General features: G+C 62.1%; 1 protein-coding gene across 1 annotated transcript in view; it reads left to right on the top strand.

Moving 5' to 3' along the window:
- The window catches only part of PRDM16 (PR/SET domain 16), a 314,028-nt gene that overhangs the window by 98,983 nt on the left and 191,022 nt on the right, over positions 1-24,023 (top strand). The window contains exon 2 of the mRNA XM_042996261.1: positions 2,099-2,448. Coding sequence (XP_042852195.1) covers positions 2,099-2,448 — 350 coding nt within the window. The remainder of the gene's footprint in view (positions 1-2,098; positions 2,449-24,023) is intronic.

Genomic DNA, 24,023 nt, shown 5'->3' on the forward strand with positions numbered 1-24,023 from the left:
TGGGAGGCCAGCCATGTGCTGCCTGCCTTTAATCAGCAGGAAACACCACCTTTCTCTCCTAAACTGTTTGCTCGGCCAGTAAATTAAACATGCCTTTAAAGCCCTGATTTTCCTCCAGTAGGTGAGGAGTTTTGGGAAGTAGAATTCAAACAGGAAAAAATAAAAAAAATTAAAAAAATAAAAACCAACGCCGAACGAGAGCCCTGAGCTGAATATGCACAGGATGGGGACCCCTCCCCACTTTCTGCGCTGGCAAAGCCGCGGCACCCCGAGGCTGGGGAAGCGCGCAGGGGTGCGGGGGGGGGGGGCTCCCAACCTGGTTTTGTTTGTGAGCCCCGCGCAGTTACCAGTCCCAGATAATGAGGCGGCTTGTTAATTACCCCCCCTTGTAATTTACCTTTCTGTGGGGCGCAGTCTCCGCGAAGGTTTATGGGGGTGTTCTTTCAAACCTAACGACTTGGATCTTCCGGTGGAGGGAGCGGGAGCTGCGGGTCTGTTGTTGCGTTTTTGAAAGGAGCCTACGAGTCAATGAGAACAACCATTGGCCACTTAAAACGGAATAATTACTTCTGTGAATGCTGCTAAATTAAATAAGTATTAGCCCCACGATTTTTTTTTTTTGTCTTTTCAAGACTTTGGTTTCTTGTGAAAGAAAACATTTTCTTACTTCTCGGGCGGATCTGTTTGCAACCAGCGTGAGGACCCTGAGGTCACCGTCCCCGTCCCTGTCCCCCCAACCTCCACCCCTCAGGAGACTCTTGATCCAGCAGCCACGGTGGGGGGGGGGGGCTGGGGCAGGGAGGGGCGTCGAGGCAGAAGCAGCCAGGTCAGAGGTCAGAGGCGCCCTCACCCCTCCAGCCCTCCTCTGGCTCCCCGTGCCGCGCGGCATGAGCACAAATCCCCCTCCTGAGTATGAACGGTCCCTTTGGCACATTCACAAAGGTGTGCGACCACCGCCTCCCTCTCGGTCCAGAATGTTTTCTTCCCCCAGAGGAGCCCCCGTGCCCATTATTCAGCCCCTCCTGGCCCCCAGCAGCCACTATTATGAGCTCTGTCTCTATGGATTTGCCTTTTCTGGATGCTTCTACAAGCGGATCGTGTGGGTCGCACCCTGTGTGCTCTGTGCCTGGCCCCCTTGGCCGAGCAGCACGTCTGCTGGGTGGGGGTCAGCCTTTGTTCCTCTTGTGTCTGAGTAATATTCCACTGCGTGGATGGACAGTCCGTTTGTCTGTCTGAGGACGGACACGGGGCGTTTTGTGCCCTTGGGGACTCCGCATAAGCTGCTGTGGCCACCCAGCTGTCTGGGTCCCCCTTTCCCGTTCTATGAGCAGAGCCGCTGTCCTGGCTGACCCCACTCCTCCCTTGACCCGCTTCTCACTGTCTCTTCTGTGCTTCAGGCCTGCTGTCTGTCCAGGTGGCAAAATCTTGGCCCCAACCCTCTCCTAGGGTGGACCCCAAGAGAGGCCTGCACCAGACAGGCGGACCCCGTGACCTGCAGCCCCGAGACCTGCAGCAAACCTCTGTCTTAACTTGGCCCCAAGGTCACCGGGCTCTCAGGAACCCCATCCCCAGGGCCCCCGGCCCCACCAAGGTGCTGCCCAGGTGTCGGGGCAAATTTCATATAATCCAAATCCCAAGAACCCGAGACATGTCTCCGACCCCTAATTTCCAAGGCTACACGGCAACCAGAATGGTCTGGAAGGAATAGTTCACTCCTGGCCCTGGGTAGGGTGCCCCCTGTGACGGCTTTCCCCACCGCTCCCAAACTCGTGGAGCGTGGTCAGCTCCTTGCCTCGCTTTCCCAAAGCAGAAGGGGCAGACGCGTCCTCTGGTGGCGGCGTGGGGCCGCGGGGAAACGCACACCTCTGCTGTGCCGCGCGGTTCCGAACCCCGGTTCCCAAAGGAGCCCCGCAGAGCCGCGTCCCCGGAGGGAGGGCCGCTTTGTGCCGGGCGGGGCAGAGCGGACGCGTCCTGGGCAGGGGGTGGCGGCGTCTCGGAGCCCTCGGCCCCCATCCTGTCCTGTGTCCCGGGGGCCCCCTGAGGGTCCCGCACGGGGGAGGGTGTGCCACACAGCCTGACACTGCATTGTCTCCTTCAGGTGACGGCGACATTGTAAATAACATGCACGAGCCTGACCCAGACCTGCTGGCTGGCGAGAGCGCGGAGTACGAGACCGAGGACAGCGTCGTGTCCCCCACCCCCATGGGGCCGCCGTCCCCCTTCCCCACCAGCGAGGACTTCACCCCCAAGGAGGGCTCACCGTATGAGGCCCCCGTCTACATTCCTGAGGACATTCCCATCCCGCCAGACTTTGAGCTCCGAGAGTCCTCTATCCCAGGGGCCGGCCTGGGGGTCTGGGCCAAGAAGAGGATGGAAATCGGGGAGAGGTTTGGCCCGTACATGGTGGCACCGCGGGCCACGTTGAAGGAGGCCGACTTTGGATGGGAGGTGAGCATTCCCGTGTGAGCGTGATTGATCACAGCCATTTATCTTGTGTTCCATCTATTTATAAAGCCGGGCTGAGCAGCGCTGCCCGAGGCGGGAGGCTCGGCCGGAGAGAGCGCTCGAATGTCACATTTCCCAGGCTTATTTGGTCCTGCAGCTCGCATGACGCGAGTCCGCAAACATCAGCGGTCCTCATGGGCGCCTGTCAGCCCCCGTGCCTGCTCCCTTCCCGGAAATGTGTCTTTAATGAGCTCATGTCTTAAAACACCCCCGTGCTCCCCGTCTGGACCTGAGGTGCTAAGGCCGTGGTCTCTGCAGAGCCGTGCAGATTAATGGAGTGTCCCAGAACAGGAGTCTCCACTCTGGGGAACGCTCCTGCAATGTGTGCCTGGTGGCCGTGCTGCCCCCAGAGGGCCCTGCACCTCACCCCAAGCCCCCGCCCGCCGTGGCCTGCTCAGCCGGGGCCCCCACCTCTCGGGCAGCGTGGGGCGCGCGTCTCATCCGGCCAGGGAGGGGTGTGTGCGGATTCGCTCTCCCTCACAATCTGGGCCCGGCTTGGTGGTTCCGGAGCCCGCGTGCGGTCGGGAGAGGGGAGACCGTTAGGTGAGGGGTGCCGATGACCCCCAGAACATCCCTCCCCCTGCAAGTATCTTAGGCCAGGAGGGACGCCGGGCCCCAGCTTGGGGGTCTCTCAAGATGGTCTTCATGGGGACCCCGAGCCCCACAAAAGCGTTCTCTGCACCGGCCCCAGCCGATCTGCTTCACGACAGGCGACGCGCGGTGGTATTTTCCGCAGAGACCCTGCCTGGGTGGAAAATGCAGATGTAAACCCAGACCCTTCCACGGTGTTTGCTGGAGGTCAGCTCTTGGAAGGGGTGAACAGTCCAGGGAGGGAAGAGAGGCCTGCCTGGGGGAGACCAGGGGAGCGAGGGCCAGGGGAGGCAGTGCTCCCCACCTCTCAGGGCCTCTGGGAAAAGTCCCCAGCTCAGGCTCGTGTCTGCTCTCGCTCCGGAGGCTTTATGGTTTCTAAACATTGCCCCCTGTGCCTACATTTCTCCCGGAGACCTGGGATGCCCAGGTGTGTGCCCTGCTCCCCAGCCCTCAAGACCAGGCGCCCTGTGCTGAGGACCTTCCGCAGCATCTCCAGGACGCTGGGTGTGCTGATGCCCGTGGTGGTACCGGGGGAGGAGGGTCTCCGGCAGAAGTGGGGTCTCCACTCCCTTTCTGCACACTGGCAGCCCGACCGCCCAGCAGGAGGCACGTGGGGTGTGGACGCCGGGCACATGGAGCACCGGCTGAGAGCCCCGAGCTCCGTGCGGGGCTTTGAGGGTTCAGGCGAGCAGCGGGCTGATCAGAGGGATGAAGGAATGGAGGAGGCCGAACCCCCGGAGTGGGAGCCTGTCCGTCCCCTGGTGACGGGTGTGTGCTCCTCAAGGTCGGGGTCACCTTCAGAGCAGACCAGGGCCTGGGAGCAGGGTGGGGCGGGTAGCGAAGGGGTTTGAAATCAGAGTCGTTCTGTGGGCACGTTGCTCTGGGGTGGCCCCTCGGGGGGCCAAGGAGAGCCTTTTCCCAGCAACGTGACAGGTAAGTGGCTTTGGCTGCAAGGTGGCCTTTTGCAGACCCTGCCTGTCCTGTCCTTCCCACCTGGCTTCCCCAGAGAGGAATTTAAGGCTGCTTTTCTGACACGCTCAGAAGGATCTGGACTGTTGAATGAGCAGGTTACTTTGAGAGGGCAGAGGTTCACGCGACAGGTAGGGCTTTGGACGACCTTGAGGCAACCTTGCTCTTGTCTGTGCTGATGCACGTTTCTGTTTGCTCTTTCCCTAAAGAAACGGCCCCTATCGCTTCTGCTCGCTCGGTGCCAGGCCTGGTACCTGCTGTCACTGTGATCTGCCCGGCGCCTGTTGACTTTTCGATAGTGCTTATTCTCCACGTACGTGAGGGAACGTTCTCCCTCCCCGGCGCGCCTCCCGTTTTCGCAGCGGGCTTTGTTCCGTGCTCGTGACCTGACAGCTGCCTTTCATGCCAGCACTTAGGACTGTGTGCACAGCCCAATGTCCTCAAACAGCTTTCCAGACGCACCCCGGCATTATCTCGGCCGACCTCGTTTTCCCTGTGAGCTCGGGCGCTGCTTACCTGCCTCTGGGATCTGTCTTGGGGCTGGTGGCCTTCCGTCACACGGGGTCCCAGCCGTGTTTGTGTTGCGCCTTGCGACGGAGGACCGATGGCCGACTTGGACGGGCAGCTTCCGTCTCCCCCAAGGAGAGAGAGGAGGAGGCAGGCACCCTGAAAGCTCAGGGAAAACCCACTTTTCCCTGAAATACGTAAGGTCCGGGTGGCTTCTTTCTAGCTCCACGGACCTCCGTTTGGGGCTTTGGGACCGGAAAATTGATGTAACTAAGCCGCCCTTGCTGGATTCCCCACTGTCACCTGCAAACAGATTATTGCCCTTTTGCGTGACCCTGTACCCTCCTCTGGCAGGCCGGCCGGCCCAGGTGCCCCATCTCAGTTAGGCCCCGTCCTTGCCTGGGCAAACAGGGCCCCAGCCTGGGTCCTTCTGTGGCTCTGGACAGGAGAGGGGCCTCCGGGGAGCTCGGAGCCATGAATGCTAAAAGGCACTCTGACCTCGAAGACGCCCTCCGCGGGCCTTCTGGTCACAGCCAGGACGGTCCCAGGCCCGTCCCAGCGACAACACCCCAGTGCGCGCATCATCCTGCGGCGGCCCGAGTTTTAGACGCATAACTGTTGGCTCTCGCGCCGGCATTTAAGTGTTACGGATCAGGGTGCTTTGATTTCGCTGCAATTTCCACAGGACTCGTTTCCTGAGGAGAACCAGTGATGACGGGTTAGCTAAGATGACAGAGGAGATCCAGGGAAGACGGGGCACGGTCTGCGCCCCAGGGCAGGCGGGAGGGAGAAGCCAGAGGGACCCCGGACACTGGCCAGGCATCCGCTGGAGGACTGGTTTGAAATCAAGGTCAAATAGGATATTCGTACCGTCATTTTGGGGCACCGTGGCAACAATGTTCTTTCTACTCTGAGAACAACATTCTTCTTCCAGACCATTCCTTGGAAATCAGACCAAACGGTCCTGTTTTCTTTTCTCTTTTCCTGATGGACGCGGGGCCTGGCCACCGCGTGGTTTCTGGTGATGTGACCCTTCTGGCAAGAGCGCGTCTCCTGCCCACTGGGGCGCCATGGGTGACCTACGACCTTCAGGCTCCAGGTCACGGGGGCAGTAACGGGCATGCGTGGGGAGGTCCCTCCGACTGTCCCCTGTATCTCCCGTCCCATGCGCTCATCGGACAGCCAGTGACCCTGGACCTCCCTCCTCCTTGGTGGTTTGGGACACGGCAGGGAGTGACCCCCACGTCAGGAGTGTCCCCTGCACCCCAGCCCTGTGTCCAGATGGGAGTGTGGGGTGCGTGGCAACGACCCCCAGGATCCATCTCAGAGGGCGGTGGTCTGTCCCCCTGCCTGGGAAGGTGCCCAAACCCCCCGCCCCCTCCGCCCAGACGCAGCCTGCTGGCTAATGCAGCCACCACTCAGTCTGCCCAGAATAAATCACCCCGTGATTGCATTTGATTGCCCTGGGGTCTGAAAAAACAATGATTTTGATCATTTGTTGAGTAAATCATGACATTTATCATCGTGGGGCTTATTTTGCTAATTAAGAGCTGGCTGCGAGTGACAGCCCGAGGCAGTGGGCTCCTGGGGGTGCCACCTGCCCCCGGGCAGGGCCTGTGGCCGGTGGGGGGGGGCACCGTGCCGGCCCCTGGGGGGGGCAGGGACAGTCTTCACCCCGACACTGCCCGAGTTTGGCTCGTCTCCTCCTTGAGAGCCCGTCGTCTCCCCTGGAAAGCCAGCTGAGGGCAGCGTCCCCAGTGCCCGGAGCGTTGCCTGGCCCGTAACGGGCACTTTAACATCAGCTGTTGAATAAGTGTGCCTGCCTCCCTGTAAGAGGCTGGGGGGAAGTGGTAACGTGAATTGATGGGGTTTCATTTATCTGAAGAATTCACTCCACTGGATTACCTCACCCCTTGGCTTTACTTTCTGAATATTCACACACGTGTTCATTTGTTCAGTCAACAAACAGGCCGTGTCTGGGCCGGGGCCACATGGGAAGCTCTGGGGGTCACAGGGGAAAAGGGCCCCGAGGCCGCAGGCTGCTCTGATGCTCCAACGCCTCGATCACAAAGCCCCCAGGCCCACTCCCCCACGGGTCCCCGGGGGCCTGCTGGCAGGCTCTGCCGAGGGCCAGGACCCCCCTGCCCCCTGTAGACCCTGGGGTGCCAGGACATACCCAGAGATGCCAGGCTGGGGGCGGGGCAGGGGGGCGGGTTGTGCAGGCAAAAGCTACCACGCGGCCCTGCGCTCTCAGATGCTGAGAGATTGCCGTGCATTTAAGATCACATTATGATCCGGAACACACAGCCCTGGAGAAGGGCCCGGGGTGCAACGGAAGCTGACTCCCTGGGTGTCCGTGCTTGTCCACCTACGTGTATTTTTAGAAAAGCAATGATTTCTTTTCCAAGGTAGCTGCCGAGCATCCTTAAAACGACAGGAAATTCGGAGGTCTCAATTTGGACTGGAGCGGAGGCTGGCGACGAGGCCCAGTGGGCGTCCCGCTGGCTCCCCGGGCACTGGGCTGCCTCCCGCGTGGCCGAGCAGCCTCTCCCGCCTCCGGATGGAAGTCTCCGGGGGGCTTTCGGAGGTGCGGTGACACACGCGTGAAAGCACAGCGCCGATGACTAGCTGCTCCAAGGACCCGGGAGGCTTTCCCGGCCCCCAACCCGAGGCCTCCTTCTCCTCCTCGGATCCAGGGTCTCTACAGGGAACCTCTTTTCCTTCTTCCCCACCACTCATCCTTCACCTCAAACACCTGTGCCTCTCTCCTCCACATCCAGAAGTGAACCCAGACTCGCCCCTGTGTGGTCATGTGAGTGTATACACGCACGCACGCGAGCACACGCACGCACACCTTGGTTTTTGCTGAAAACCCTAGACTGGGTGCCCCACCTCCAAGGGCAGGAGGTGTCCCGTCCACCCTGTCTAGGTTTGGCAGCTCTGGGCAGCTGGCTCCACGAGTGCGCGTTGGGGCAACTGAGGGGACACTTCTCACGTGATTTCTGGCCCAGTTTCTGAGTTAGCAGGCTCCGGATTAATTCCCGGGCTCTGGGCGTCAGAGGAAGCCCTAAGCCACCAACCCTCCCCTCTAGAACTGTGTTTCTCTCAACGAGCGCACCCCTCGATTCAGAGCCTCAGGGTCCCACGTGCACGTACTGGGTGGGTGGTCTCTTATCACAAGGGACTTGGCTGGGGGCCAGGGGGCAAGGAGATGGAGTTTCGAGGCTCCCCTTCTCCACGGTCATTGCCACAACAGTTTGCCGCTGCTGCGGGACCTGGACCAGGCCCCCCCACCTCGCCCCCACCGGGGGCCGGGTCAGGAGCTGGGGCCAGTTCTGCCGTAGGTCTGAGCCCAGGCAGGAGGGTGCCCTCTCATAACCAAGGACCCACCTCCCTCTGGAGACAGAGCTCCCCAGGCTCTCGGGAACCTGCTTCCATTCTTTCTAGTCCTTACCACACAGTTGACCAAACAAGAACGAGGGTGGACCCAGAGCTGGGCCCGTGTAGTCGCCACATTACCGTCAAGCCCCTCGAGGCGTCTGATGTCTCCGGAAGAGTAAGCCGCCTTCCCCAGCACCCTGCCCCCTGTATTGACCCCTCGGGCCGTGGGTTCCTATCCAGCCCCAAAGGGGACGGGGCAGCCGGCACCTCCCACAGCCAGGCTCGGTCATCCCCCAGGATTCGGGGAGGAAGGGTTTGTCCTTCAGCAGAAGCACCAACAGTGGCCGGAGGCCGGTTCGGACCTGTGGGTGTTTCATTTTGCCGGCAGCCTCTGCAGAAGCAGAGCTCGTGCACCCGGGGTCACCTGGTCAGCGGGCAGGGTGCTCCTCTGCCCAGGAGCCGTCAATAGCCACGGGACCCCAGGCCCTTCAGGCCCAGCCAGCCGGGGAGGCCCCTCGGCCCCAGGATGGCGGGAGAAGAAAGCTGGACTTGGGAGTTCCCGCGGGCGCTCCAGGTGATTTGAGAAGTGACAGCCCCCAGCCCAGGGACACCAGGCTCTGCTCCAAGGACACCAGGCCCACACACACACCCGTGCACATGCGCCCCCTGGGCAGGGCTCACACATGAGCCTCCTCTGAGCGTCTCCCACCCTGGAGCAGACACAGGCTGGGGTGGCTCTCAGACCGTGTGACTTGTAATGCCAACAGTGGCACAAGAGCAGTGGCCGTGTGGGCGCCGGGAGAGGGTGGCCCCCCTGAATCGCGGAGGCTCCCTGTGCGGCTTCCCGCTGGTCTGACAGCCTCGCGGGTTAAGTATTCGAACATGGTATTCTCAGCCCCAGAGCTTGGCTGTCCTCTCTCTCTGCGCACTGGGGACCGGCAGGCAGCATCTTACCCCCCGGGACCCGGGAGTCTCAGATCCTCTCTGCTTCTCCCTCCCCTGCCTGGCACTGACTCTCCCTGGCGCTTTCCCCCTCCGTCTAGGGCGGTCTGGAGTTTTATTTTAGGCTGAGAAACGTTGCATGGGCTTCCCCCCCACCCCGCCGCCCAATGATTTTCTGAATCCGTTTAGGAGGCTGACCGTACGTTCTGGAAGTCTTAGATGGGTGACTCAGTGCACGTTCACACCCTTGGAAACAACACCTGGACGGTGGTGTATTGGGGCCGACCAATGGGACTCTGGACTTGAGGGGCCGCGTCCTGTGGGAACGGGGCCCGGGCTGGGCTCGCTGTGCACGCGGGGGGTGTAGGGATGCGTAGAGACCCATACTCAGTCTCCTCGGTCTCCTGGAGCCACTCAGCACAACCCCTCCGCCATCACCCCCGAGCACCGTGACACTGGGTCCAGACGTTTCAGCCCAAGAATGCCATGAGATCCTGCACTATCTTTGGCCGGGCTCCGAGGCGCGGGTATATAAGGAATTTCAGAAAAAAGGGTAGAGAATGACTAACTAAGAATACCTCCCTGATACTGTTCTCCTTTATTTCCTTAAGGGGTAATAACTCAGCCGCAATCCAGCAGAGGGTACTTTCTTTAAATAGAGCATTCTGATTCACAAGCGAAAAAGGAAATAAATATTTTCTTTTCATATTCGAGTAGACGTCCCCAAATACCAACTTCTTAAATGGTATTTTACCCTCTGCGTCTCTCTCACACCAGTGACAACCAAGCAAACCCACCCCTACTCTGCGAAGGGCTGCTTGTGAACGCGGAAAATCCTGACGGGGGTCGTGGGCAGGAAGCGGGGCGGAGGGGAGGCTGGGCAGCTCGGGTCCCCTCCCGTGGGGCTCTGGCTGGGCCCTGCTCGCCGCCCCCCTCGAGGCTCTGTCCCCTCTTCCCTCCCCCCCTTTCTCTCGACTTTTCCTCCAGGAAGAGAGCTGACCGCTCACAGGGGGAATGTGACAGGGCACCTGGCGAGGCCGGGCAGACCCGTGGCCAGTGGTGCAGACCAGAGGAAAGGCCCGAGTCGGCCGGGCACCTACTGTGCACCACATGAAGTCTACACACCCTCTTCCTGGTCCCGGCCCTTACTCCACCGCTCGGAGACGACCCCACGTCCCAGCCCCGTGGGCTGCAGCAGGGCCTGGCAGGGCATCATGACGTGGAATTCTCCAGGCCCCAGAGAGAGCCTTGAGGTCAGGATTCGGCCTCGGCCCCGAGCGCCCGGGGCCTGGGTGCGTCTGAGACGTGTCCGGGCAGGAACCCGTCCCAGCCGGGCAGCCTTCGAGGCACAGTCTGGATCGCCCTTTGCACGCAAGGTTTTGTTCTGGCCGGAAAGAGAGAGGCCAGGGAGGGGCAGACCCCTCACGCCCCCCCCCAGCCGCTCACCTCAGGCTTGGGTCCCAAACTGGTGTGCTGAGCATCCCTATGGCACTTTCAAAATGCAGATTTGGGGCCAAAATACCGGATCCGAGTTCCCGTGGGGGTCCCCAGGAACGCGCATCCTAATCAGCCATGAGGGTCTGCACACTCGGCGGATGAGGGCTGACCTTAAATTTCCTGCCCCCTCCTCCCGGTGCCTCCCTCTCCTCACCCCTGCGACCCCAGAGAGACATTCTCCTGCAGGTGTGGGACCAGGTAGCCACAGAGCCTTTCTTCACCGTAGACCTTATCAGGGCCTTGTAGAGGGAGTGGGGGTGGGGCCGTCTCCACGGGCAAGGAGCTGCGGGGGCCCTACCGTCACCCAGCCTGAGCTCTCGCCCCCACACGGTGGCCCCTGAGGGCTGACCAGTGGTGAGACCCCTCCTGGGGCTGTGGCCACAGCTTCGTGCCCAGAAACTGCTGGGGTGGCCAGCAGCCAGTCTCACAGTGGAGAGAGGGGGTCACGCAGGGTCACGCAGTAGGTTGGCACAGGGGCGAGTGGCCAGACTCGCGGGACCCGGTTCCCCCGTGCCCGCAGTGGTGAGGGAGGCCCCTGGGGGCTGGCCCCGCCCCCCCCCCGCCCCCCCCAGGAAGCAGTGGTGAGGGCACACCTGCCAGAATGACGCATCTGTAGCATCGTCATTTATGCAGAGAAAGTTCTACTCTAGACACTTCCCAGCAGCAGGCCTCCCAGGGAGAGGAGTGGGGGGGGGGGGTCCCTGGGAAACCCCAGCACGGCCTCGGCCCCTCCGTGGGCCTCCTTCCCGCTGGATCAGACGAGAGCCCCAGGCGTTCAGGCCATAAAAGGTCTCCCTGGGTCATGGGACAAGGGCGTGAACCGCCCAGCCAGGCCTGGCCTGCTTATCAGAGCTTCTCTCCAGTTGAGAATTTCTGTGACCGGTCACCCCTGGGTTAGGAATGTGTTCTCGGCATGTCACGGGCCACCTCGGCCCCAGCCAAAACGGAGGGCAGCACGGCCGTGCACATACTGCTCGGCTCCGGGCAGGTGAAGGGCGTCGGCGCCCCCTGGGTCCCGCCGGGTTTGCCCTGATCGAGGGGCCAGTCAGCCCAGGGCAGCCTCTCTGTGGGCAAGCGGTCCGTCTGGGCTCAGGGCGGAGGCCGAGGGACGGCCTCCAGGCAGCGCCCGTCTCGCCTTTCACACCATTTAGAGCACTGCGAATGAAAGAGCCTGAAAGGGACTTTTAAAAATCAGCCCTCAGGACACACGCTCGTGTATCTGGTGGGGTCTCCTCCTCCAGGAAGGAAGATGCTGAGACCAGGACGGCCACATGTCACCCTCAGGGGCCAGGGGCCCGGCTCCCCTCAGCGCTGGCCCGGGCCCAGACACCCGTCACCCTGGAGGCCAGCCCCAGCGGCAGCTCCCGGCCCTTCGAGGGTCCCGCGTGCGTGTCCTGCTGCCTCGGGAACCACCTGCGTCTGGCTGGAGGACAGCGCTTCTCCCGTCTGGGCTAATGCCCGGTTTAATTGCCCATCCCATTGTGTCCTCTCTGCTCGGCCCTGCTCCAGAAGCCCGCATCACTCCTGCCCATTTAGATCTTTCTAAAGTCCCTCGGGTTTATCAGCACAGTCATTTCACGAGGAGCTAAGATTTCTGCCATTTAGGCCCGAGGCATTGTCTGTCCCTGCGGCAGCCGAGATAAACCCTCACCCAGAACAAAGTCGCCATGACCTTTTACAAGTAGGAGCGGCCTTGTTTCCCTCTAGACTAATTTATCAGCCTGCTTTCAGCCAGGCACTCAGCGGAGGCCCCGGAGGCGGCTGCCAGGAGGGGACAGGGATGAGGATGCCTGGCGGGTCCTCCCCTTCCACGGGCACCTTCGGGTCAGGGCGAAAGCAGGAAATGGCCGTGGGAAGAGCAGGGAGGGACCGGCCGGGAGGACGCAGTCAGGTGTTTGCCGAAGAGGGCAGGGCCTGTGGGTGGCCGAGCCCCCTCCCCTGGCCTCCTTCTGCGCCAGAGGAAAACCTCATGTGCCGAGGGGGATCATGGCTGGAAATAACAATAAGGATATGAAATGGCCTGCAGGCCCCGGAGCCCCAGGAGACGCCATTGGGGGTGACAGCCACGGGTCTGCCCACAGAGCTACCAGCTCCATCCTCCCTCCTGCCCTGTCCAGAGAGCGGAGTCCCGGGCAGGGACCAGGGAGCAGAGGCCTCTCCTGGGCCAGACCTTGGAGCTGAGGACCTTCCCAAGGTCCACGTTTCTAGAAGGTTCCGACGGCTCTGGTGGCTGGAGCTTGGTTCACACGGGAGCGTCCCATGGAGTGAACTTCCACCAAGCCTCGTGTGCGTGAAGATTCACCAGGTGACAAGGACGTGAGTGTGCCCAGCCCAGGGGGAGCCAGCTGAGCCCCCGAGCGCCCCACGCGGGTCCCATCCACCCGAGGGCTCGCCAACCGAGGAGCCAGAGGGCGCACGGCAGCGGGTCCTGACCCCTGCCCAGGCCGTCACCACCCTGCGCGGTCCCAGGGGGCCCCTGCTGACCCTGTCTCAAATCTGAGCTTTCCAAGGTGACACTGGCCCGTGTCTGCAGCCCCACCTTCTGTCTGCGTCTCTCTGCGTCCCCGGGAAATGCGGACGTCGCGGCCTCCCGGGGTCACCTGAAGAATGAGACCTCGCGTCTCCCGGACGCACAGTCGGCTGTGATGCCAGACCGCCCGCCAAGGTAACCATGGCGCTGACTCTCCGAGGAGGCTGAGGGCTCACCTCCGACCTTCCGGCAGGGAGAGCCCGCGGTGCGGCTGCCCAGGGGCCCCTCTGTTGCCCGGCCGCGCGGCCAGACGGCCCTGGGGAGGGCTGGTCTCGGGGAAGGCGAGCCTCGGCCGGCTCCTCTCGGCACCTGAGGTCTGGCCGGCCTGTGGGACGCCGCCGTGGCCGTGGCCCTTTGCCAGTGGCTTCCTTTAGATTCCAGTACGTTAAGAGACCTCAAAGCCATTGGTGGGACCCACAGAATGAGGTGGGGGCTCCTGAAAATTCAGTGGGAGTTGGGGTGCCTGGCCAGCCCGGTTAGGGGCTCTGGGAGAAAACACCTAGAGGATATGCCGCTGAGCCTCCGTGTTCGGTGCTGTCACTGAACGTCATGCCGGAAGATGCCAACGTCAGTCAGGTGGCCCTTGGGGCACGGTCCCTGACAAGGTCTGGACTCCACCGCTAAGGACGGGGCATCCCCACCGATGCCGGGGACGCGGGCTGGCCGGCCGTTCGGAGCAGCGGGCTCAAGGCGCCCGAGGGGGTGGTCTGTGTCCTTCCGCCCCTGGCAGGTGCCTGCTCCCTGACGCCAAGTGAGCGTGCGTCCCTCCAGCAGACCTCCAGCCTCACAAGGAGCCGAGGCCCACAAGCAGGGCCTGTCTGGAGACGCGAGGCTCTCGCTGAAACCAGAGCAAAACCAGAATTCCCCGATGCTTTAGGGTCTGTCTGTCTTGGATTGACTCCCTCGTTTAATCCTACTTGGAATTTGAAATACATTAAAGGCAAGGAACGCGAGCCAGGAGGCACGTCAGGCCCAGGGTGGCCTTCGTGGCGCCCCGCACCCGGCCGCGTGTTCGGTTCCTCCGCTTCCAGTGCCCGGGGCGGGTCCCCGTCCGGGGGGCTCCCCTGCCTGCAGACGGCCCCCTTCCTCTGGGGCCTTCAGGCGCAGCCCTGGCTCGTCTGGCTTCCTTGTCTGAGCGGTGCCTTTGTACACGAGGACCCCGCACAGCCCCTCGGCTGAGGGCAGGAGGGCTTTCCAGCTGCCCCGGCTTCAGGGAGCACGGTCACGCTGCTCCAGGGTGCCCCCCACAGTCCTCAGAGCCCACGTGCGGTGGGGAGCCCCTCTCTGGGGGTGGCCGTCTGCATGGGCCCCTTTCTGAGGGTCCAGACAGCAGAGCTCCGTGGTCCTCACCTGGAGGTGCTCCCTGGGACGTGTTGTCCTGCCCCCCCATTACCTCCAGGTGGATTTTCGTCCTCTCCCTTGCATAACGGGAAACCGAGTCTCAGGAAGGGTAGCGGATGCTGCTAAAAGAGCAGGTAACCTGGGGCGCTGTGTCCAGCTCAGACCTCAGGCTGGTTCACTTCCCTTCACCCGTTTCCAGGAAACGGGGCGCGCCTCGTGCTGGGAGACGCAGGAGCACTGAGAAGGCTGCCCGGCCGGTCCCTGGCGCGGCGGGGGTCAGGGCTGTGAGCGCAAAGGCCCACGTCATCAGCCTTCCTCGTGTTAATCGCGGGGACCGTGTCACGCGCTCTAACGCACGAGCAGGTGAGGGACCGAATGGCCATTCCAAGACTTTCGCGTGCGTCTCACGTAAGCTTCAGATAGTTTGCGGGGTTTTCTGAGATGGCGCGGTGCACAGAGGAAGGCGTTCGGACTCACGGTGCTTCTGAGACTCCAGCAAGCCGTCCTCGCCTCTGACCTCGGCTTCCCCGCCTGTGAAGCAAGGATTGACACCCGCCGGCCTGAAGGCGCCTCCCATCCCCCGCCTGTCACCTGAATACCCTGGTCTTCACGCGGGGGGAAGGAAGGGTCTGATGGAACCTGGCGGCGCACCCCCAAGCGAGGGCCACGGTCTCTCTCCACAAGGGCATTGTGTCCCCCATGAGCTAACCGGCCCCTGTTGGCTTCTTCCTGGCGGGTGTGGAGGAGCCGCCCCCCGGACCCGAGCCCCTGGCTCATTCCTGTGTTTCCTCCGGGCCCTTGTGCAGAAGGGCGCACATGGCAGTCATCAGAAGTGACCCTCGACGGCTCCATGCACCCCCACACGCTGGCCTGAGTACGTGATCAGGAGCCTCCCCAAAACTGACTTTGCTGCCCAGACGGTCTTGGTGAGCCCACCTTCCAAGGCACTTTCTGAACAGAGCAGTGGAGGGAAAGATTCGCCGAGTGGATTCCAGGTCCCGGCGCACCTGACAGTGAGGAGGGGCGGCCGCCCCGGCAAAGCCCCCGAGGCCGGAGGTCCCGGGGTCGGCGCGTCCGCAGGGCGCCGTCTCCGAATCCGGTGGTTTGCTAGAAATCTCTGGTGTGTGGACACATCACCCCAGGACCTCTGGCTTCATCTTTGCACGGCATCGCAGGTGCACAGTGTGCCCCTCTCTGTGGGGACGCCTGTCACGTTGGGCCCTGCAGGCCCCAACAGGGCCTCACCTTAACTGATTACGTCCGCATTGACCCTATTTCCACGTAAGGCCCCAGTCTGCGGGGCCTGGGGTTAGGGCTTTCACACACGAACCTTGGGGGCGCAGAATGCAACCCAGGCAGACTCCTAAGAGATCAAACACACCTGGGCCCGGTCATTCCCAGGTACCATAGGTGACGGGAGATGCTGCTACGACGCCTGGTCCTGGTGTCCTTGAAGGAACGCTCGTGCCCGAGACCCCCGGCCAGGAGCTGTGCCTGTGGATTCCAGGTCCCGGAAGGGACCCCGGGAGGGGTTTGGTGAATCACAGCCCGGGTCATAACAGTAAGATACTTTTTAGGGTTAGCCTTTTCAGCCAGTTGTTCTTTGAGCCAACATTGTCCACTGGGGGATCATGAACGTGGGACCCGGCTTGCCCCCGCGGACGCACGGCCTTCCCGCGGGCCCCGGTCTGTGTGCGCGCGGGCCCTGGCCAGCCTGCAGGGCCTCCCTGCGGGGCTCTGGAACTCTCTTCCTCGAGCAGGAGAAACGGATTAAGGGGAGAAAAGATGTAGTATTCGCACCTGAGAGGGGAGTGGTCGCCGGGACCGGAGCGGTGACGCTCGGGTCAGAGGGGGAGACCGGCCGCGGGGAGACTGAACCCCGGAACCGGCGAGGCTGAGGGGTCAGAGTCCCGGCTGTTTGTGTCGCGTTTCAGGGTGCCGGCGCGGGCCTTGCGGACGCGTGTCTTTGCTCTGCCCGCCCCCAGGTCTGCTGACCCCGCGCGGGGTTGCGCCCCCGGGGGCCCTCGGGAGTCCAGCTCAGAAAGCCACGGTGAAAAGTGGGCGGGCGGCAGGAAGGCAGTGCAGGGGGACAGAGGGGCCCAGCGGTTGGCTAATTGGAGAGCGGGCCCGGCGCGGGGGGAAGGCCGCGAACCCGGACAATGTCCCCCGGGGCCGGGGGCTGGGAAGGCCCGGCGGGATTGTTATCGAATTAGTTGAAGTCAGAGCCCCCCTGAATGAGGTAAAGAAGGGAAGGGGAAATGAAGGCCCGGGTATAATACGGCCTAAATGAGGGGCCCCATTCACTGCCCATGAAAAGGCTTCGGCTTATTTTCTTGGGGAAAAGGGGGGCAAGCCCACTTTTGTTCGGCGGGGGGCGGGGCCTGCTCCTGGGGATGTACTTACCTACAGCCAGTGACAGGCGGAGGGCGGGAAAAAGGGGCATTGAAAATAATCCCCAGGCCCGCGGGGGAATGACAGCGGACACAATCGCACGCACACATCAAGGGCGCTGCAAAGAGCTCCTTCCCTCTGCCCGCACGTTTCCCGGGAGGCCGTGGGCCGGGTCGCCCGTGTCAGAGGAGCCCCCCCCGCCCCACCGCCAAGGATGCCTGCCCCCCCCCACCCCCCGCAACCTGTGATCAGGCCGGGGGATTTCTCTACATCTCTGTCTCCAGCCCGAGCGTGGAGATTTAATACGTGCCCTGTGGCCCATTCCAGATGCAGGAACGTATCTTGCGAGCTGAATCGGAGGAGGACGCTGTTGAAAGTAGCAACGAAACCCATAGAAAGAATGGGGGCGGGGGTGGGAGGTGGGGGGGGGGACGGGCTTCCATAAAAATTAAATACTTAACAAAGTGCTATGCTCAGTAAATATTTGTTGAATTCACACATTAATTAATTTTCCAGATGAGATTTTCCTAATCCATTTTTTAAAGAAAGTAGGGATTAAGAGCGACGCGGGGTCTGGTTATTAGGCGGCCTGCTGGACATGAAAAGGAACACGGTGTGTGTGAGGTGTAGGGCTGGGCGCCTGGGGTGGGGGGGGACCCAGGACGGGCTTCCCTGTGTCCTCGTCCTCGGAGAAGCTGATTTGCCGTTCAAGGCCCACCCACGGCGGGCGGCCAGCCCCCTCTTGGCCCCCCTGTGCCCTCTGACCGCACTCAGCATCTTCGAATCCTGCCCGGTTTACCCTCTCGCGAGGATGCGGGTGCCCGGGGGATCCAGAGGGTTCGAACTCCAGAACTCCCCACGGCGCAGAGGCAAGGCGCACCCCGAACCGCCACCCCCACCCCGCGGGTCCTGCCCGGCCCCGACCCTTTGGCTGGTGCTCAGCAGTTCCCATGAGTCGTGGACGGGGTAGTCGCCCCACCTCATTCCCTGCTGCCAGCGACCCCAAGTGGCACCCTTGTCACAGTTTGCTTGGTAAAGACCCTCGTCCGGGGTCCCAGAGCTGGTTCACGGTGGCCTTCGAGAGCCCACTGACCCGCCCGGACCTGGTCTCGGTCTTCACCGTCCCCAAGCGGGTCCGTATCAGGGCCGTGAGCCTGTCAGGAGGCCCCAGTGTGAAACCTCCCGGTGAGTGAACATCCTGCACAGGATCAGTCTCTGTTGGTGCCGTGGGTTTGCTCCCGTGGGTCACGGGAGCCCAGCTCTGCCACTCGCTGGTGGCTGCGTGCACGTCCCCCCTGCCTGCGCGGGCCAGGGCCCAGGCAGGCGCAAAGCCCATATAGGTGGCAAGTCCTGGGGTCTGGCAAGGTGTCCTGGGGCCGAGCGTCACGTTCCCCATTCAGACACCTTCGTGAGCTCCTCACCCCAGAAGAGGCAGACTTATTCAGGTGTCGGAGGGAGAGAACAGCCAGGTGCGCGCCCAGGCTGGGTGGGCAGGGCTCGGAGTCCTTGGGGATGAGCCAACGCAATGCATGTGCAGCGAGGGGTCCCTTTCGAGCCTCTGGGGGTCCCTCGGGGTGGCCTCCCAGCAGGGCGGCCGACACGGGTGCTTCAGGAGCCCTCGGGGCTGAGACCCGGCTGCTCTGTGAAACGGCGGGTGTACGATTTAGGTTTTCTGCAGCCCACAAATCTGTTTCTGTAGCAGTGGAGACGGTCCCGGGGTGGGGGGCGCCCAGGCAGGCAGACGCATCCATGCCGGGGTCAATGTGCCAGCTCGGCAGCTTTCCGTCTCCAAAATAACATCCGGGAAAGAGTTCTAGCTCAATGCTGTTTATCCCTTTTTTATGATTTGGAAAGAAATTCACAAGGTCATTTAATTAACCACCACTCCTCGTGCTCCGCCGTGCACACTCCCCGAGCGGGTCCCTTCCTAACAGCAAGTTTTACGACCTCAGTGCCTTCGGCATCCGTGCGTGGCAAAGATACGTGAAGTTTTGCCTCCCGGGGTGGCCAGTGCATTGCCAGGGACAGTGTGGAAGCGGCCAAGTGCATTTGTAATTCAGAGTTTGCAGGCCGGAGCTAGTGCAGGGCGGGACTTTGCTTTAAGGTCTATTTTTGAGTTGTGCTGTGCGCGGGGCCAAAGGGGAAGTCCCTTCGCCCACGCTTGTGGCCCGTGGCACGGTGGTCGTGAGACCCGTTTCCACAGCCCGGGATTTGGATCCCGCCTCAGCCCCCCGTTCGGTTGGTGGCCTTCCATGCTGTGCCTCAGTGTGCCCGTCTAGAAAGTGGTCCCGGCCTCTCCCGCCGTTGCCCCGTGTGTTCTGTGTTCGGACCGCGGTCTACCTGCAGCCTACGGGCTCATCAGGACCGTGAGGGGGCCCCGCGGTCACAGGGTCTCTGCCCCAGGGGGTGACAGGAGGGTGAGCGGAGTGACCCACACAGCGGCCCCTCGTGTTCTTCGTTCAAAGCAGGTTTCTCCCAGTGCCCGTACCGACTCGAGGGGCCCGGGGAGCCTCGGCTGTCGGCGCCGTCCTGGGCACGCAGGGTGCTGAGGACGTGGGGTGCGGCAGCCCCCACGCAAAGTCCTGACGGCCGGACGTGTGTCCGGACATTGCCAGATGTCCTCTGGGCAGCAGAGGCGCCCTCGCCTGAGAACAAGGGGGGCTGAGGAGGAATTCATCCCCCCCTCTTCCGACCTCTGCCTTCGGCGTGGTTGCTTCTCTGTCCGGCAGGTACCTTGCCGTCCACCAGGACCAGGTGCCCATGGGAAGCCCCCAGGCGTCCACGTGCCAAGGGGACAGCAGTGCCCAGTTGTACCAACTCAGGGCCTTGAGCCCCAGCCTGTGCCCCTGGCTCCAGGGGGGCTCGGGCCCAGGCTGCGGGTCTTACCGCGCATTCTGTGGAGCCTCCTGAGGACCTGGCCTAAGCCCTGAGTTGGGCCCCTCCCCAGGCCTGGAGAAGCCGGGTTCTTCTTCCTCCCGTCTGAAGCTGCCATACAGGTGCCCCGGAGACCCCGGGAGATGCGGAGAGGGCAGACGACAGGCCCTCCTGTCCGGCCCTGAACAGGGACGAGCGGGTCCCCCCCACCCGCTGGATGGCAGCAGCTGGCAGGCCCTGGCGATGGGCCGGGGGTGTGACAAGGCCAGTGGGCTCGGATAGCCTGGGGGGCCAAACCCCACCATGGTTCCCCGCTGGCCCCCATGCAGAGTCCCGGTGAGCAGAGGGGAAGCCTGGCTCGCTGCCAGAGAGCAGGCTTTCCTGTCCGTGACCTGGTGCTGATCTCTCATTTGATTCCGGGGGTCGTCGATCCACGGGTGCAGTGGTGACTTAGGCCAGCCCTCCTGCAGCCACCTGCTGGGGGGAGACGGTGGCTGCGGACGGAGTTCACGCCCACGAGGCCGCCTTGGCAATTCCCGATGAGCTGGGAAGGGAACGCTCTGCTTGCTGGGTGGGGTGGGCCAGACGCCAGGCAGCCTTGGAATGTCTTTGTCAAAAATATGGGAAAATTCTGGCTCCAGTGACAAGAAAAATTAATCATTGATCCGGTAAAGGTTCATGCCTGAGTAGGAAAGCAACAAGATAAGGACATGAAATCAGTCTTAGATTGGGGTTTGCCAAGCACGGCCCGGCTCAAAACCCCCAGGAGTCCAGAAAACTGTCCCGAGCTGGAGGGTGGAGAAGCCCAGCTCCGCGGGCCCCCAGGTCCCGACGGGGTTGTCCCGACCTCCACACCTGCTCCGCCGTGACCTCGGACAGACCACAGCCGGCTGGGCTCCCGTTTCCGGGTGAGGTCTGTGAAGGTCACTTCCATGCACGTGCTCCCCTTCGAGAGCCAGGCAGGCGGCCAAGGCCTCGGCTCCCCCCCTGCACATTCCAGCTGGAAACTCCGCAGGTGCGGGTGGGGGCGGGGCATCCAGGCGGAGTGTCCTGGAACCCCACGTTGGGAGCCTGTGGGGGACCGCCCTACCGCAAATGTGCCCCTGCTTTGGGGGGCCCTGGCGACTGACGCCTGGAACCTCCGCACCACCATCTCCACCACCCACCCCGGGCAGGGACCTCCCTGAGTTCTGGGCCACGTAGCGTGGCCCCCTGGTCACTGCCGCCCAGGACTATCTCCAGAAGTTTCCAGGCTGGCAGGATAAGAGGACCTGGCCAAGGCTGATAGCCTCAACCAGCTGCGGTCTGATTCCCTACGGCTGGGGGTGCTTTTCCCTTTTGTTCTCATACCAGTCCATTCCCAGGACCCTCATTTCACACGGAAGGTGCCGTAGCACCTTCTAGAGACACTTGTGAGAACATGGCCTGCACTGGGAGCCGCTTTTCTCTCCCAGCGACAGAAAATCGGCGACTATTAGTATAACCTTATTTTGCAAAGTAACCCAGGTATGAGTGTCTAGAACGGGCATATATTGAATAAATCACCTGCGTTCAGAATTACTCTACCGGAAAATAGCTTTCTATAAGCTGGATACGCTCCCACGTTCAGTTTCCTGGCTGTGGGCTCGTGGGGCGTCCGGACCACAGCAAGGGCAACACTGGCTTCTGGGCGGGTCTTCAAGGTTCGGGACCCCATCGGCGTGAGCCGTTGCAGCAAAGAATGCTCTTCCTGTGATGGACGGGGAAACTGAGGCCCGGGAAGGTGATGACGTCCTGCAGACTTAGGAGGGGCCTCGTCAGGCTTGTCACAGGCGTCAGAGAGGGTTCTCAGAGGCGTGTGTGCACACGGGGCTCGGGCCACGTGTACAGGCTCATAGAATAACCTCCAAGACATCCTCCCAAGAACAGATGCCCCGTAGTCCCAGTTGAGGGTTTGAAATGAAAGAGAGTTTGCAGCGAAGCGCATGTCCTGACTCGCGGGATTTGCAAGGACTCACTCTCCAACTCTAGATATATATTTATTCATTCGAGCATTAGCCTCTCGTTCATTTATTCGCTCGTTAGAGACTTACTCGTTTGATATGTATTTGTGTATTCGCTTATTAGATATTTACGTATTGCCTCATTAGATATCTATTTCCTTTTTCGCTTACGTAGTCTCTTATTAACTTGTGAGATGTGTATGTACTCGCTCTTCGGACACGCGTACGGCCCAGGGCCGGCCGCCCGCCGGCCGCCCCCGCTCGTGAGCCATCAGGCCGAGGGGTCCTCAGCATCCCTCTCCCTCTCCCAAACAGACCCGTCGAAACCACCTGTGAGTTGCGTCCTCGAACATCGTCCAGCTCCAGTCTGAGACGAGTGAGGGTCTGACTCGACGGTGGTCTCTGTGCCAAGGCCGTGGTCTGGACCCACCGGGAAGCGGGCAGCGGGCCGGCCCTAAGAGAAGATGGTTTGGCCTAAAATGGAGGCTCTTTTGTTGGGTTGGGGACTTCAGTGGATTCGCATCTCGAAAACGAGTTGGGCTCTGCTCTGCCCGTCCTCCTCCTGCTCGATGATCGTGGGGCCTCTGTCCCCAGGGGCCCTGGGGAGCAACCGTGAGGCCACCCGGCTCGGCCCCGCTCCACCCCACGTGGCCTCTCATGGAAGGATTTCAGCGACCAGACAGCCCAGGTCCTTTTGAACAATCCACCTGCGGGAAGCAGACCGGGGCGCCTCTGTGGCATGCGTGTGCAAGCGCGTGTGTGTGCACGCGCGCGTGCAGGCCACGCCCGGCAGCCGGGGCCCACGCGCGTGAGCGGGGGACAGCGTGTGCGCCCGCCGCCCGGTCCCTGCGGAAAGCCTCACGGCAGTGGGCAACGTGGACGAACATGAAAGGGACCACAATAAATAGCTTCCTACCTTGCCCTGATAATGGACGCGTTCTTTAGATGGATTAATCCTCACGTGGCCTTTGGGCGTCAGTCTGGGAGTGACAGTAACAAGCGTCCCGAGGGCTCCGCTAATTTGCACTCCATTCACCCTCCCGTGAAAACCCGTCAGCGCCGCGGAGGGACTGCGCCTAGCCCGGCCCCATTCAGTGGGGGCGCGATGTGGTGGGAAAGGGGCCAGTTTCCACAGGAAGCTTTGTTCCTCCTGTTCCCCTTTTATGTGGCCCCGCACTAGTTAAGCTCCTCATTTGTCCCCGCCAGGGGCTCAGGGCTTGGGTCACCCTCGGGGCTGCCTTTCAGGTGATCTCGGCACCCCCCCCCCCCCGGCCCCAGGTGGTGGGGAGGGGCCGGGCGGCCTGGGGCGAGGCCACCAAGGGCACTCGGGGCGTCCCCGCCAGGGGTGGGGGGCTGGGCCGAGATGGGGGGGCGGGGGGGGCGCCAGAGGCAGCCTGAAGCACATCCCTCCTCTGCCCCCAGGGCTTGGGGCCCCTCTGGGGTCCTGGCTGCAGATCCCTTATTTCCTAGTCTCACATCCTGTCTTTGGTTCCCCGCTTCGCCCCTGCCTCGCTTGCCACAATATATGGGCGCAACACAAATTAAAATTAACGAGGCAGTGTCCTTTTGGCTCCCACCCAACATTTGCTGGCTCTGTTCCCCCCACCCACCCCCAGCAATCTGTCCTCTCCCTGAGGCACAGCATCAAAGGAGCCCAATTTTTGAGTATCCTGCTTCATAAGGGATCCTCTCTCTTGTTCCTGAGTCGGGGTCCCTGGGCATTTTATTCCATTTCTTGGGGAGCCCTCCGGCCCGGGCGCTGCCGTAAAAGCAGCCTCCCAAAGGGCCGTGTGCGGGGAGCTTCCTGGCGACAGGGCACGTGATACCTGAGGAAGGAGGGATGCTCCCCTCCTCGGAAGGCCCCGGCTCTCGAAGCCGCCGCAAATCGCGTCCTGTGCGCTGGCAGCCCCATCCCCTGCCAGAAAAGAGTCACCAGCGCGAACGGTACCAACAAACTCAGATTTTCAGATCCCCGAGTCAGCGAGTACGCACTGCTCATTCGGCGAGAGGGAGGAGAGGGAAGAAAAACACCTTCCCAGATCTTTATGAATTAAAGATGGGGAGCCCATCGGGCCATAGATGCAACCATTTCTGCCTAATTTGCTGACGGAAATAGCCCCGCCTGTTTTGCTGGGGAGAGGGCTGTGTGGGGCAGGGTGACGGGACCCCGGCTGTCCCCGCTCAGCCGTTGTAATTATGAAATCGTAACGACTGCAATTTGCCGCTCAGGCTCGTCGCTGGCTGGGAAGCCACAAGTGTCGCGCCGGGAGGTGTCCCCCTTGCAACGTTGGGGGCTTCACTGTGTGTGTTCTGTGCTGGGGAGTCTTTTGACGTGAACCCGTAGGTGCCTGTGTCCTCTGGACTCCGGAGGCTGAGTGGCCCCTCCCAGGCTCCGCCCACTCCGGGTGAGGAAGCGACGTTTCCGGGACGCCGTGTCCCCCCAAGGTCTCCCACGGACAAGGTCACAGCCACGGCCATAACCGAGGACTCAAAAGGCCCCTGGGGTGCCCTCC

The sequence above is a fragment of the Panthera tigris genome, chromosome C1 (assembly GCF_018350195.1).
Source record: "Panthera tigris isolate Pti1 chromosome C1, P.tigris_Pti1_mat1.1, whole genome shotgun sequence".
NCBI classification, from domain to species: Eukaryota; Metazoa; Chordata; class Mammalia; order Carnivora; family Felidae; genus Panthera; species Panthera tigris.